This window comes from Salvia hispanica, chromosome 2, assembly GCF_029641045.1.
Source record: "Salvia hispanica isolate PSC_SH4W2 chromosome 2, Shi_PSC_v1, whole genome shotgun sequence".
Taxonomy (NCBI): Eukaryota; Viridiplantae; Streptophyta; class Magnoliopsida; order Lamiales; family Lamiaceae; genus Salvia; species Salvia hispanica.
In genome coordinates this window covers 39472296-39489027 of record NC_142693.1, presented here as the reverse complement: position 1 = coordinate 39489027, position 16732 = coordinate 39472296, and the positions used below count along the sequence as shown (strand labels likewise).

Genomic DNA, 16732 nt, shown 5'->3' with positions numbered 1-16732 from the left:
ACAAGTTTTAATGCAAAATTGGTAAAGTAAGAGAGAGATAGAAAAAAATAATAATTAAAGCATTGTTAGTAGAGGATGAGTCCCACCTCATTAGAAAGAAAGAGTTTCAAAAATTAGAAAATGCATACTCTTGTGGGACAGACTTAAATGGAAAAAAATGCATAATTTTGTGGGATGAAGGAAGTATACGTAATGTGAGATTAGAATTCTTAAAATATGATTGAATTTAGATTAAATGACCTTTCAAGGAGTTAGGGGTAAAGTTGCATGCTGACTAACCTACAAAGTATAAATATCATCTCAGGTAAAGATATTAACATTAATTTAGTAGTGTACAAGTTTTTAGTCCGTTTTATATGGACCCTAGTCAGGCCCTATTATGTTATGGGCTTTTCATGAGTAGTAGTAACATATTGAGGCCACATTTGGTAATTTATAAATATTTCGTCACGGCCCAAATACAGACCGAACGAATTTCCATTTCAATAATTAACGATTTTCTAAACCAATAAATTAACGGAGAATAAATTAGTAATGGTTGCAGCATAGAGTAATTAAAAATAATAATTATGATGGGGTTTGGTGTCCCTTGCACAGCGGAGGATTTGTACAAAACAAATAAATCAGACGATGATCTATTTGACCGATTATGCGATTAATCTATTCACATGTTAAACATATAATTGCATGCTAAATAATTCATGCTCCAAGAAAATAAATTCAAAACATGAATACTACGGTTTAGAGTTACCGATTTGATTCTCCAAAGAATCGTCGATTGCTCGCGCCTTCTCCACGATGATCTTCGATACTATACCACAGATCTTCTCACTGGTTCCCGAACAGTATTTTGAAATCTGTGTGGACTGATTTTATCAAAATACTAGGACTCATAAAGAAGACAGAAAATTTCCTCACGGAGGAGAAGAGTGATGAAAAAATTGTCCCTTACTCTATTAAGGAGTAGACGTGATTTTCATAATTACTCAATCTTAATTCTGTCTCATTTATTCTCCTATTTATATTAAGCTCATATTTGGGCCCAGTCAGGGATCTATGGAAGGTTTTGGATATGGGCTCCCCCAATTAGCTTTTACTAATTAAATTGAACCCACAATTTAATACAAGCTTATATTGGAATATTACGAGCAGCTACTATAGAAGTAATATTGCACTCCCCATCCAAATCCGAAATTACAAGTAATCTGGGCTTCCGTTTTGTTTGTTATTTATTTCTCGCGCTTAAGATAGAAATGTCCATTAATTAATTAGTGTCAGCTATAGACTTAATTAATTAACATCTTATTAATTCCAATAGTGGACTTAGCAAGAAACACTCATTTATTATTCATGGAATAATTAAATTCCAACTGGACAGTTTTCTGAATTATAAAACCTTGTTTCGCGCTCCTCTTGAGGACATTATCAAACAAGACTCACCTCGCGCACGATTCAATATAATAGCAATCCTAGCACCGCTAGATATTAATCTACACTACCCAATATGCCAAGATTCTTGGATTATGAAAAACCCGCACCTTTTGGCAAGTCAAAGTAGTGCGCAATCAATTCCGTATGCTCAATGCTAACGTACATTAATTAAGAAATAAATTATCAAGACCTCGTCTTTCAGTAGATAGCATAAAGACACGTCTTGCTGTTAGATCCATTCAGTGCTATACCACACCAACGTCATCTTATTTCAATAAGGCTTAGAAATAATCGGACTGACATTGCAACCTTTCACGATAGGTAGTCTAAGCCTATCTGGGTTGTGAAATTCTTCTTTCTCTTTTGCGAAGCATTGCATAGAACCGACCGTGTTACCTTAAAGTGGACGACGCACACAACCGGTCTACTAAGCAAAAGACATAGGACTTTGTTTGCTTCTTATTCATTTAAATGTTTATAAAACATCTTATAAATGCACAAGCAAACACAATGTAATAATAATAGTGATTCTATTCGTGCGTACTGCTCGAATAATACTGAATTGGGTCATTAGTAGATTGTAGAGTTTTCCGTATACAAGCAAGATTCTATTCGTGCCCATACCTGCTCGAAACATGCATTTCTGTATACTAAACCTAACAATACTCCTACCAATTTTATTTCTATAAAATATAATCAAATTAGAATTGTGAACACATGTGCGTGCTTGCTTCCGGCCCGCCGGTCCGGTTCAAAAAATAGAAGTAGTGTGCCTAGTTCAAACCGAAAGCACCTTGTTGGGTTACACTGAACGATTTAGGGTTGTATATTTTTAAATCGTAAATTGACAATTAATCGTCTGTTCGAAATCGCCGATTTCCCAGTTAATCTCCCATTCTCATAGGTGGTGCTGGCCTATTGGTATGTTGTAGACGTGAGTACAAGCGTTGGAGTAGAAAATCGATTGCGTTGCATACAACCTATATAGTTTTCAGCAAAAAAAGTATTCCTTCCGTCCCATAGTAGTTGTCACATTTGGGGATTGACACGAAATTTTAGGAGGTTTTGTTTTGTGTGTTAAGTGGAAAGAGAAAATAATATATTTATAAATATGATAGGAAACTTTTTCCAAAAATAGGAAATGAGATATCTTTTGTGGGACAAACTGAAAAGGAAAGTGTGACATCTATTATGGGACGGAGGGAATAATATTTTTAAAATTTGAAAACTCACATTTAAATTTGAAATTTCTCACTCATTTTCATCTTTTAACACCCTATCATCCTCATTCTCTGGTCTAATTTAAATTTGCGAAAGTTTGCATATCGCAATGTCCATTTCTTCATTACGAAAAACACTTTGGCTATGTTTGGTATTATGAAATGGAATGAAGGTGAAAATGAAATGATAATTTTTAGTATTCCTTTACAAATTTATTCAATTCCCTCGTTCATTCAATCATACCAAGCAAATGAATGGAATGAAAATAAGAATCACATTTGATTCCATCATGGCAAGCATATTCTCTTTGTGTGTTTTCCTTGAATCTTTTTTAACTGTACTCTATTGTAAAAATTTGAACCCGTTCTTTTCATGATCGAAAGTGATTTCTTATGTAGTTTGTTTGATGTCATACCATGTATTTTACATCTAATATTAATGAACTGTCTATCTTTCCTTTTAAGGACCAATCAATGTGAAATTAATTACCCCCTCCGCCTCATAAAAGATGTCACACTTGTGGGACGACACGAGATTTTAAGAGATTTTATTTTGTGTGCTAGGTGGAAAGGAAGAATATAATATATACATATATATATATATATATAGGATTGTGATCAATTGAGATTTTTTATGCTAATTGAGAAATAAGATGCAATATCAGCCACTCATTTTTATTAAATGAATGGTCCAGATTTTTCCACATGGAAAATACCTTTAGATTAATTAATTATGAAAGGGTAGAATGGTAATATCATAGTAAATTTTATTCAATAAATATTTTTTTAAATTTTTAATTCTAATTTTTTATTATTTTATTAAAAAAATTTAAATTATTTTTTATTTTTTTTAATTTTTTTTTAATTTTTTAAATTTTTTTTTAATTTTTAAATTTTTATTTTTCAACTACATATACAATTCATATCAACTACACACATATAATGTCAACTATGTGTACAATCCATGTCAACCACATACACAATTCATGTCAACTACACACATATAATGTCAACTATGTGTACAATCCATGTCAACTACATATACAATTCATGTTAACTACACAATATAATGTCAACTACATGTACAATTCATGTCAAATAGTATTTATTGAATAAAGTTGTTGACATTTGATGTGTAGTTGACATGAATTGTATATGTAGTTGAAAAAAAAATTAAAAAAAAATAATAAAAAAATGAAAAAAAAATTAAAAAAAATTAAAAAAATTAAAAAAAATTAAAAAAATAAAAAAAAAAGTTAATAAAAAAAATTAATAAAATTACAATTATGCCCCTCTGTTGACATAAACTACATGCGGTTGACATTTCACAAATATTCTGGATGAGTGGCTAAGATTGAATCTCAATTCTCAGTTAGATTGATAAATCTCAACCTAACAAGACCCTATATATATATATATATTATTGTGAGAGATAACTTTTTCTAAAAATGGAAATGTGACATCTTTAGAAGATAAAATAAAAAGATAAGGAAGACGTCTTTTATTGGAACGATGAAGTACATGATTTGGTTGGTTGTAGACTTAGGAGTTTATGGCATTATTTTAAGGTGATATAATTGTGCACAATGCCAAAAATATATCAGTAATCAGTGTTAACAGAAAATGTTATTCCCTCCGTCCCGCTTTAGGAGTCCCGGTTGAGTCGGACACATGTTTTAAGAAAAAAAGTGTTTGAGTGTGTAATAAATAAATGTTATAATGGATGTTGGGACCCATTTTTAACACTTTTTTATTAGTTGTAGTGGATGGTGGGACCCACTATTAACACTTTTAACACTTTTTAGGCATTCTTCATTAATTTATTCCAACCGGGACTCCTAAAGTGGGACGCCCAAAATTAATCAACCGGGACTCCTAAAGCGGGACGGAGGGAGTAAAAAACAAGAAAAGAAGAAAAAAAAACCTTTGTTTCCTTTCATGCCATGACTGTTAGAGTCTTCAGCTATTGTATTCCCAAAAGGAAAAATGCAGAAATATATAAACCAGAAACAACATTAACGTGTCATAGACTCGAAAATTAAAGTTATCATGGACACATTCAATATCATGTTTTCTAATATTGATATTACTGCAAATCTCGATTTTAAATACATTTACAGACCTATCCTTCGATGTCATGTGCTCGTACATTGATTTTGGTCCCAACAAAGATATGATTATCTCATTTGTAAACGGTGGTAACTCGTTGAATATGTTTCTCTTGTTTTTTTAAATAGTTGAAAAAAAAAAAAACTTATTCTAAGGTTACGAAACTCAAATTTTATACTTTGACTAGTAGTATTCGACATTAATCCGTTAAACAAGTCATTTAATATATAAGTCAAATTCATTGAATATTTACGTCGCGAATCGAGGCTGAATTATTATAATGAATCTGATGAAGTCCTGATTTGTAATTACGATAAAAAGTGAGGGGCAATTCCTTAATGACGCTTAATATATAAACACGTTTCCCTCAAAAATTCAACCATTCTCAATTTCTCGTCTCCGATCTTATCTCACAGCGTAGCTGAGTGGAGCCCCAATTTCCACCCACCACCATGGCGATGGCTTTCAAGATGGTAAAAAACACAGCAAATTCTTCTAGATTTTGGAATAATAGTAATTAATTAGGAAATGGTGATAATCCACTGTTTTGCAGGCGACGATGGGGATGAGAGTGACGGACGAGTGCAAAAATTCGTTCATGGAGATGAAGTGGAAGAAGGTGTCCAGGTACATAGTGTTTAAGATAGACGAAGGCTCCAAGCGCCTCACGGTGGACAAGGTCGGCGCCGCCGGCGAAGGTTACGATGAGATGGCCGCCGCCTTGCCAAACGACGACTGCCGCTACGCCGTCTTCGATTTCGACTTCGTCACCGTCGACAACTGTCGTAAGAGCAAGATCTTCTTCATCGCCTGGTAATTACTCTCCATCTACTCCTCAATTTCAATTTCGATTTGAATTTGAATTTGATTCCTCATTCAATTTCTGGAATTCTGTTTGTTCAGCACGTCGGCGTGCCTGAGCTAATTTACAATTTTACCCCTCCTTTCATTGAATTGATTCTAGTTATGCATCAAATTTAATTATATATGGTGGAATCATATATGCCTAGGTTGACATAATTGACTAGCTTAAAACTATCATCATGAAATAACCTGTATTTGCATTAATCAATGTGACTCAAATGTGAAAAGAATATGAATATATTTTTGTTTTGGTATTAAAATGCAGGGCCCCAACAGCATCGCGAATAAGAGCAAAAATATTGTACGCAACATCAAAAGATGGATTGAGGAGAGCACTAGATGGAATCCATTATGAATTGCAAGCCACCGATCCAACTGAGATGGGATTCGATATCATTAAGGAGCGAGTCAAATAGTTTGATCACTCCATCATTTTCATAATTATCTTTAATCAAATCATGGTTGGGAATAATATATAATCCAATTAATTAAATAATCACCACTTAGTTAGAATCTATGCTTTCTTCTTGTTAGTGTGTCCCATCCTCACCTTTTTACAGCATGTGGTGCTAACTGCATTGTTAGAGCATTCCCAATGGGTTCCCTTAAAACTCCCTTATTTCTCCCTTATTTCTGCCACATCAGCGCCACATCAGCACCATAATTTATCCCCAGTTTTTAGCCAACTTTTAGCCAACTGCTCCAATGGTTTCTCCCTTATTTCTCCCTTATTTCTCCCTAACTCAACATTTCATTTTTACAAATTTAGCCGTTAAAAATAAAAAAACGTCGAATTATCGCCGAATCGCGCCCACAGTGGGCGGCGATGATTCGGCGATTTTTCGGCGATGAATCGCCGGATGGCGTTAAATCGGGAGAAAAATCGCCGATTTTTCGCCGAATTCCTTTCATTGGTCGGCGAAAACTCGGCGATTTTCGGCGAAAAGTCGCCGAGTTTTCGCCGACGCCATTGGGAGTGCTCTTACTCTCTCTAATCAGAAATCTTAGTGAGTAATTATTTTTGCTTAACAATCACTATTGTGCAGCGTTTGACAGCTAAGCACCTTTTTTTAATCTTCCATGTTTGCTACTTTAGTTTTTGTTCTTACTAATAGTTCATCTACTATACTTATTTGGGTAAATAATGTATTGTAAAATTTGGCCCACTTTCCCCTACTTTTCTTTTCTTATGCAACTTTTTTCTTTTTTCTTTTTAATTTGCAGTTAAAAAGCAGTTCACGCCTTCACGCAAACAACTTTAAGCAATCTTCTTTTCCATTTCCTCCACGAAATAGCATGGCCCCATTACAGAATTACCTTTTGTATATTATTATGTGGAGGAGTATTTGGTTGGCAATTTCCATTAATGGTCTAATTCCAAATTAGAGTAGAGGTGTAAAAAGTTGGACGTATGAATTGTGATTAACCTAAACTCAATTATTTGAAGTTGGTGCGGGATTAAATAAGGTGGTAATAGTTTATTTAAATACTACTCCAATAATACATCTGCGTTTTGTTATATCGTTACAGTCCATCTTGATTATGATATTTAAAAGCTCGTTCATTTCATACTATATAAAGATAGGTATATTGACGTATCTGCGTCGAATTAAGAATCGCTCATGATATGTCATAAATCATAATCATAACATGACAATTTAGCGTCGGTGTATAAAATTATCCTATATTGTGTATATGAGTTGTGATCAATATCGAACCAACTTAAAGACCGGACTAGAGATTAAATTATTGCCACTAGATCTAGTTTTTTTGATGAAATTCGCTGATGTATAAATTATTTCGGTCTTCATTACAAAGCCAATTTACTTTATTCTAGCAGGTTTATTACTTCATTCATGTACGTAATACCTTAAAACTACAGTATGTTTTTACTTACTTCCAGTCGGTTTTGAAATGATTCAACACATGCTTCATTTGAATTCATTGAACTGAGTTTTACTTTTTCACTTCAAAAAATGCAATGCATTCTAGTAGGTTTATTACTCCATTAAAAAATGTTATTACTTCATTGGACAAGGTACTTATTTCCTTATAGTGGGACTTCAAATGTTTGTACACATAAATAGTTTATTCCATCATTCAATTATTTTACACCATCCAATTAGGCTATCACTTCATTTTGTTGTCGTGGCTGGAATTTTGGGACTATCACAGCGTCGACGGGATGGTCTTGACGTCTCCATCGGCGAAACAGCATGTATGTACTGGAATGAAGTAATAATCCTATTGGAATGAAGTAAAAACCTACTGGAATGAAGTAAAAACCTACTGGAATGAAGTTAAATCCTCCAAATATTTTATGCTTTATTTTCCCTCGGCTGAAGTAAAATAGGCTCGTGATGAAGGCGAAAATAATTTATACATTTGCGCATCTCATCCATAAAAAATTAAATCTAAAAACCTAAATTTGGTAAAGTTCTGCGATTTGACAATAAGGAGTGGATTTGCATATAATGGTACTCTTATATTTATATTTATATTTTATAGTACATATATTAACTTATTAATGCATATTGTATTAATTGAATATTATAAAATGCACGGTATAGTGTTAATAGGTAAAAATGCCCACTCTTTGCGATAGTGAGAGAAAAAAAAGGCATACTCCTATATAAAGGTGTAATCAAGCTTGAGCATCAAGATCATTGTTAATTAAGATGGGTGGGGTCGGTGTCAAAAATAATTGAGATTTGGTAGCTCCTAATCTGATTTGATCTAATCTAATGTAATCCATTTATTCAATTTGTGGTGGATTTGAAAATGACAATGTTCCTTGCACTTTATATTTTCCCCACCAATATAGACAATTTTGTCAGTAAATTTAGCATCTCGTTCATTTTTGGTGCTATGGACCATCTTTTATGACCTCCTTTCAAAGGAATAGCAATAACTGGAACACTATTTAGAAGGTGCCACGACATCGACACACTAGTCTTCAAATCTCTCTCAGGAAAATAAAGAAAGTGGGTACTTTATTTGTTCAAAGTTGAGACGTTTCTTATAGCACGGGATTTAAAAAAACTAGTGTTTAAATATTAAAATAGAGAGAATAAAATATGAGAATTAAATAGAGGATAAGTACGAAAGAGAATAAAGTTTTTAGCTAAAATAGAAAAATGATTCAATTAATTTGGATGATCCGATAATAATTATAACTCAACTACATTGAGACGGTGGAAGTATCATTTTCGGAGTATTGTCCAACTACCTCTTTATGAACTAAAAATTATTTGTCATATGAATATTGTTAGCATATGTTGCCCAACTGGACGGATCTAGATCTGGAATTAAAGAGTTACAATTTTCTTCATCACCTCAGATTCTAATGTTGCATTTTGGCAGTAAGAAAACAATATAAAATGCTAGCACGAAGCACTGATTTGTTCACCAATTGGGTGATTTGACAACATTTTTAAGATGTAACACCATTTGATTATTTAAGTACAATTAAAATTTAATTAAACCAAAGGTTAAACTACAAAAAGGGAGTACTATATAAAATTAATTAGCATGAAATAAAAAATGAACAGAACGACGGGACCAGATGTCAGTTGAATTTGATTTGTTTCACACAGGAAGACACAGTATTAATTGCTACTATACAATTAAGATCAAACAGGATATACATAGCCATAGGTGTGCACTAATTATGCTTAGCCCATAATAAGTATGTCTGTTGGTTTTACAAAAAGTCAAAAACAAACATATTTCACACAGGAGAAAAATGTCCGCCCAACCCTGTGCAAGTATTCGTTACTGAAAAAGAAAGCTTACTAGCTAAGGGTGTGGTATCAGAGAATGTCTGGGCCTTGTCCAACTTAGTGAAGGTAGCCTATATAATATGGGTGTGTGCCTAAAGAAGTACGGCCCAAATCTAATCTATATACTCGTATTAGGGAATAGGGATACCAATTTATTTTTATATTTCTGTAAAATAATTTTATTTTGGTGATTAGGTCGACTTTACCATTTATGTGTATAAAGAGTAAGCACTGATTAAAATGTGTTGTTGACTCATGCAAATGCCAAGCTTTAACTTAATAAGTTGGCTCATGCATCCACGCACCCTCAATATTTAGATGCGCATGGCTTTTAATTAGAAATGGATAATTAGTCGATTAAATTCTAAATCACTGTCTGAGGTTTCCAAATATGTGAATGCTCAAACTATTAATATTGTACGGAAAATATCTCATTATCATAACAATACAATTTCACTATTATTATTATTTTAATTATTGTTATAATAGTGGAATGTGGATAAACGGATCTATTAGTCATGTGGAATAGTCTAACTTAAAAGAACCTTTTGTATAAAATAAACCCTGAGCCCCAAAGAGAAAGAAAAAAATAAGGCAAGGAATAGGAGTATATAACATTGACCCTACTATGCCTATAAATTTGAAATTCCATATACTCCCTAGTCCCTATTAATTTAAGAAAGCAAGAACTGCTGTCTCTAACGGCATTTGAATGCATGATCACGCTGTTTCACCTTTTTTAATGGATTGATATATAATTTGTCCACCAAAATTTGTCTACATTTAATTTGATATGAATTTTAAGAAATGTAACAAAAAGTGGGTTGCAAAAGCTAGTGAATTATGGATCCTACTTTTATATATTAGTTTTATAATAAAATGTAAGTAAGAATAAGTTAGTGGAATATGGACCCAAAATAATAAAAATGAAATGAGACAAATTTTGAGGGACAGGCGGAAATAGAAAAATTGGACAAATTTTGGAGGACAGACGGAAATGAAAAAATGGGATAAATTTTAGTGGACGAAGGTAGTAGCATTTAGTATCTCTAAAACGTTGAATATCTATAACTAACACCATCACAATAAAAATGACCCATTCTTTGGACGGTATAAAAATTTATATAATTTTATTTTGTTGTGTTAAATACTTAAAAAAAAGAAAAATTAATAGAAAGAAAATAAAATAGAAACAAAGAGTATTTTCATTTTTAGTAATAAATTATTTTAATTAGGACAATCAAAAGGAACGTGAGTCAATATCAGTGAGATAGACCGAGAGTCGAAGAGAGTAATATTTAATTGGGAGTAGTACTACATGTAGGGCTGGCAAAACATACCGAAATATCGAAATACCGCACTTACCATACCGAAAAAATACCGAAAATACCGAATTTTCGGTATACCGCACTTTTCGGTACGGTATGATACCTTACCGGTAGATTAAGGTACGGTAAAGGTATGGATTTTGCATATACCGCGGTATACCACATCATACCGCAATTACGGTATGTACTGCAAAATTACGGTATATACCGTTAATAAATATATTTTTTTAAAATATATATTATTTATAAAATTATACTCCCTCCGTCCCGCTTAAGATGACACGTTTTCCTTTTTAGTTTGTCCCAACTAAGATGACACATTTCCTTTTTTTGGTAACTTTCTCTCTTCAATTAATACACTCAACCATTTTTTCTCACTCCTATTAAAATATCCATCTATCTTCATCTCTCTACTTTAATACCTACACCCACCTTATCTCTCTCCAATTAAACACTTTAACCAATAACTCCTAAAATCCCGTGCCGGCTAAGCAATGTGTCATCTTAGCCGGGACGGAGGGAGTAATATTTATATTTTTAAAACTAAAGAAAGATTAGAGGCATAATTCGTAAAGCACTAGCAGCCATCATTAATTCATTATTCTGTCCTAATTCTAAATCTCAATTCTTCAATATTTTATACTCCCTCCGTCCCATTGAAGATTACCCACTTTCCTTTTTAGTTTGTCCCAACTAAGATGACCCATTACTTAAAATGGAAACACCTGTATCTCTACTTTATTATCTCTCTCTAACTTTACTCTCTCCTCTCAACACACAAAATAAAGTTACATAAAATCCCGTGCCGCCCAAGAAAGGAGTCATCTTCCTTGGGACGGAGGGAGTATATCAAACAGGTATAATTTGCGGTATACCGCAACACGGTACGGCATACCGAAATATCGGTAAGGTAAAGATTTTCAAATTTTGACATACCGAATTTTCGGTATATACCGCAATGCGGTATACCGAAAAATTCGGTAAAGTATAGGTATGACATTTAGTCATACCGCAATTTGCGGTACGGTATGCGGTATGGCATTCTCGATGCGGTATACCGTACCGTGCCAACCCTAACTACATGTTAACTGATTTTGGCAGTGTGGGAATATAAAATATTAATTAATGTATAAAATACAGTATTTTACTCAATCACACATTGTTTATATGAAAAGCTTTTAGTACAAATCGTAATCCAATCGTCCGAATTTTCTTTAAGTTTAACTACTCCCTTCGTTCCGGCTAAGATGACACATTGCTTAACTGACACGGGATTTTAGGAGTTATTGGTTAAAGTGTTTACTTGGAGAAAGAAGGTGGGTGTAAGTATCGAAGTAGAGAGATAAAGAAAGATGGATATTTTAGAGAAAGTTACCAAAAAAGAAAATATGTAATCTTAATTGGGACAAACTAAAAAAGGAAAACATGTCATCTTAAGCGGGACAGAGGGAGTAATTTACAATAATTTAACACTCCCTCCGTCCCCAAAGAGTATGGACTATTTCCTTTTTCGTTTGTTCTTTACCTAAAGAATATGAACTTTTTAATTTTGAAATATTCAAACAACATACTACCCCTACACATCATTTTATTTACAACTTATATCGTTATAATAATATGGACCACATTCTCCACTAACACTATTTCTCTCTTACTTTTCCCTTTATTTTTTAAAATTTGTGTCGAACTCAAAGTTCATACTCTTTAGGGACGGAGGGAGTATGTAAGAGCATCCACAATGGATGCCCTAGTAGAAGCCCTAGTGAGAGCCCTAGTGGTTGCCACGTCAGCATGCCCTATCTTTCTGCAATGGTGGAGCCCTAGTGCATGCCCTATCTCTTATCCACTTTTCATTTCAATTTTAAATCATTGTTTTTTAATTTTGTTTTTATTTAAACTAAAATACCAAAATATATTATATTAAACACCACAAATGCAAAAAATAAAAAACTACATTACTTAATTTAAAAGTGAAACTACGTCATATACTTAGCTTAAAAAAACCTACATTAAAACTAAAATACTAAATTAAAAAAAAACCAAACTAGTCATCTAAATTTGGTGTGTGAAAAGTGAAGAAAAATGGAGTATTTATAGTGTTTTTAATTAGGATTTATATAATTTATAAAAATAAAAAATAAAAAAAAGGAAAATGATAGGGCTCGGGGGCATCGGCCTGCAATGGGCGCCCGATCTCACGCCCGATCGATCGAGCTCGGGATCGGTCGCGACCGAACTACTGGTCGCGCTCGGGCGTGACCAAGGGCTGCAATGGATGCCCGACCACGCCTGAGCCCGATCTCAGCCGATCGGGCACGCAATCGGGCATCCATTGTGGATGCTCTAATGATATCACTCAAAAAATAAAAAATGATGATATCATAATACAAGTGTACTGTACACTAAAATAAGAAACATGATAAAATTTTGATAGAATCTATGAGTAGTAGATAAAATATTGCCCTTTTTTTATGGAGTGTATATCATGAAACATCCCAATAGGCAATAGATACACCATGCTTTTCCTGAAAAAATAAAAACAAACGCACCATGCTTGATGCTTACACAAAAAAAAGCACACCGCACACATATATTAATGACCCGTGGCCACTAATACTTGTATTTTCTACAATTAATTAATCTCGTTTATATTCTAAAAATATTCGATTTTTTATATTGCTTCCCGCCATTTCCGCAGCAAAATATGTGACTACCCCTATGCAAAAAATCATCTTCTACTGCTCAACTCAACACAAAATGCTGTCTGCATTATCTCACTAATAATCACTTTCTTTGTATTTAATCATTACTAAATACGCAACGGCATTGATTAATTACTGGACAGAAAAAATTGATTCATTATATCACTGATTCACAGATGCTAATCACTCCATCTTCTCTCACTTAAACTTTATTTCTCTCCTTCACTCTGTTGCTAGACATGCTTCTTCATCTTCTCCAACTCCTACTGTTAATATCCTCACTCGCTAAATCCTCAGCTGATAATCATGAAACAGCCAAAACCTACATAATCAGAGTAGACACTTCATCAAAACCCTCAATTTTCCCTACTCATCTCCATTGGTACACCGCCGAATTCACCGACCCCTCCGCCATCCTACACACATACGACACCGTTTTCCACGGCTTCTCCGCCGTCCTCACTCCATCCGCACTCGCCGCCGTCCGCCGCCACCCCTCCGTCCTCACCGCCTTCGAAGACCGCCGCCGCCACCTCCACACCACTCGCTCCCCTCAATTCCTCGGCCTGCACAACCAGCGCGGCCTTTGGTCGGAATCCGACTACGGCTCCGACGTCATAATCGGAGTCTTCGACACCGGAATTTGGCCGGAGCGGCGTAGCTTCTCTGATCGAAATCTCGGTCCTGTGCCGAGGCGCTGGAGAGGAACTTGCCACACAGGCGTGAAATTCAGCGCGAGTAACTGCAACAGAAAAATCATCGGAGCTAGGTTTTTCGTCAAAGGTCATGAGGCGGCGGTGCGAATCGGCGACGTTGCGGTCTCCGGCATTAATGAGACGATCGAGTTTAAGTCGCCGAGAGACGCCGATGGACATGGCACGCACACAGCTTCCACCGCTGCGGGGAGATATGTTTACAGAGCTAGCTTGGAGGGGTACGCCGCCGGCATAGCGAAAGGCGTCGCGCCGAAAGCTCGATTGGCGATATACAAAGTGTGCTGGAAGGATGCAGGCTGCTTCGATTCCGATATATTAGCTGCGTTCGACGCCGCCGCCAACGACGGAGTCGACGTCATTTCGATCTCAATCGGCGGCAGCGACGGCATCTCCTCGCCGTACTACCTCGATCCAATCGCGATTGGCTCATACGGCGCCGTTTCGAGAGGGATTTTCGTCTCCTCCTCGGCTGGCAACGACGGGCCTAATGGAATGTCGGTGACTAATCTCGCCCCCTGGCTCACCACCGTCGGAGCTGGAACGATTGATCGGAATTTCCCGGCGGATGTGATTCTCAGGGATGGGAGAAACTTCTCCGGCGTGTCGCTTTACGCCGGAAAGCCGCTAAAAGGCAAAATGTACCATCTCATTTATCCGGGGAAATTCGGTTTAATCTCTGCTTCTCTCTGTTTAGAAAACTCTCTCGATCCTAATCATATTAGGGGCAAAATCGTAATCTGCGACCGCGGCAGCAGTCCACGTGTCGCGAAGGGATTGGTGGTAAAAAAAGCTGGAGGCGTCGGAATGATCCTCGCCAACGGAGCTTCCAGCGGCGAGGGATTAGTCGGAGACGCTCATTTGATCCCAACCTGCGCAGTTGGCTTCTCCGACGGAGTTCGAATAAAGGCGTATTTAGCTTCCAATCCTAAAGCAAAAGCAACCATCAAATTCCGCGGCACAGTTGTCGGAACCAAGCCGGCGCCGGTGGTGGCGTCATTCTCCGGCAGAGGTCCGAACGGGCAGAATCCGGAGATCCTAAAACCAGATCTGATCGCCCCTGGCGTCAACATCTTAGCTGCGTGGACCGATGCAGTCGGTCCGACGGGTCTGGATTCGGATAATCGGAAAGCAGAATTCAACATTTTATCCGGAACCTCCATGGCTTGCCCTCACGTGAGCGGCGCCGCGGCGCTGCTCAAATCGGCTCATCCTGATTGGAGCCCGGCGGTGATCAGATCGGCAATGATGACGACGGCGAGCGTGGTGGACAATTCAATGAATCCGATGATCAACGAGGAGAGCAAAAAAGCGGCGAATCCCTACGATTACGGCGCAGGGCACTTGAATCTGGATCTAGCCATGGATCCGGGGCTGGTTTACGATCTGAGCAACGACGACTATGTGAGTTTCCTCTGCGCGATTCAGTACGGAGCGAAGACGATCGAGGTGATCACGCGGTCGCGGGTGAATTGCCCGATGAGGAAGCCGCTGCCGGAGAATCTCAACTATCCGTCGATCGCGGCGGTTTTTGCAAAAGGCGGGAGATCGACGAGCCAGATGTTTTTTCGGATGGTGACGAACGTGGGGGAGGCGAACGCGGTGTACCGGGTCAGGGTCGACCCGCCGAAGGGGGTGGAGGTGAGCGTGAGGCCGAGGAAGCTTGTTTTCTCGGAGATAAACACAAGGCTGGGCTACTATGTAAATGTGACGGTTGACGGGAAGAATTTGGCGGTGGGCGATTCGGGTGTGGTTTTCGGGTCGCTTATTTGGGCGGATGGGAAGCGCATCGTTCGGAGCCCCATTTTGGTGACTCAAGCGGATCCATTCTAGATTGGTTTTTAACTACTCATATTGCATTGTTTTAGTCTCTATCTAATTTGCTTTTAAAAGCGTAAATTCATTTTCAACTTATGGTTTTATAAGGTGAATAGGTATATTATGGTGTGAAAGTTTGTTAGTGGTAGTAGCTTAGTTTTGCGTTATGATTGTGAATGATATGTCATGATGGAAGTTGTAAAGGGGTAAAGATTAAGGGTGATCACATTATGTTAACCACACAAGGATATATTAGTAAATTTATGTATTAATTATATATTAAAATATTACTTGTAGATAGTGGAGAAATTGAAATGACTTTATTAATCCTCTGCCTCATTTTCGTTTATTTCAAAATTTCTCTCTTTTCTTAGTTTTCAAAATTTGAATTAAAGTTATACATTAATTACTACATTTTGATAGTTTCAATAACCGAAATTTAATGCACAAATCTTTATGGTAACCATATTTATTAACTTCAAAATTAACTAAAAAATCTCTATTACACTAGCTAATGAGCAACTTTTTTGAAAAAAAAAAGAATGCATTTAAATTTCTTCTCTCATTGACATATTTTCTAATTATTTTTTATATATCTATTGCAAGTCACTCTAATCATCGTTTCTCTCATTTTTTTCTTTTCTATTTTTAAATTTTTTATAGGTACACAAATATGCAATTATATTTGCATACTCCAATAATATACTATAGTACTAATTATTTTCATATTTTGACACTTATAAGTCTGAAGTAAACAATTTTATG

At 36.0% G+C, this 16732-nt stretch overlaps 1 protein-coding gene and 1 pseudogene across 1 annotated transcript; both read left to right on the top strand.

The window, feature by feature from the left end:
• Positions 1-5108: 5108 nt before the first annotated feature.
• LOC125204787 (actin-depolymerizing factor 5-like) lies at positions 5109-6139 on the top strand. The gene is made up of 3 exons (XM_048103523.2): positions 5109-5233; positions 5314-5573; positions 5890-6139. The coding sequence occupies exons 1-3, from the start codon at positions 5213-5215 to the stop codon at positions 6038-6040; spliced, it is 432 nt and encodes a 143-aa protein (XP_047959480.1). The 5' UTR covers positions 5109-5212; the 3' UTR covers positions 6041-6139.
• A 7335-nt stretch (positions 6140-13474) lies between these two features.
• LOC125202642 (subtilisin-like protease SBT1.6 pseudogene) lies at positions 13475-16204 on the top strand (annotated as a pseudogene).
• Positions 16205-16732: the final 528 nt, after the last annotated feature.

Excerpts from the sequence above, each read along its gene's own strand:
- LOC125204787 (XM_048103523.2), top strand. The coding sequence starts at position 5,213 with ATGGCGATGGCTTTCAAGATG. Across the intron at positions 5,234-5,313 it reads TGGCGATGGCTTTCAAGATG|GCGACGATGGGGATGAGAGT; the intron begins GTAAAAAACACA and ends ACTGTTTTGCAG. Across the intron at positions 5,574-5,889 it reads AAGATCTTCTTCATCGCCTG|GGCCCCAACAGCATCGCGAA; the intron begins GTAATTACTCTC and ends ATTAAAATGCAG.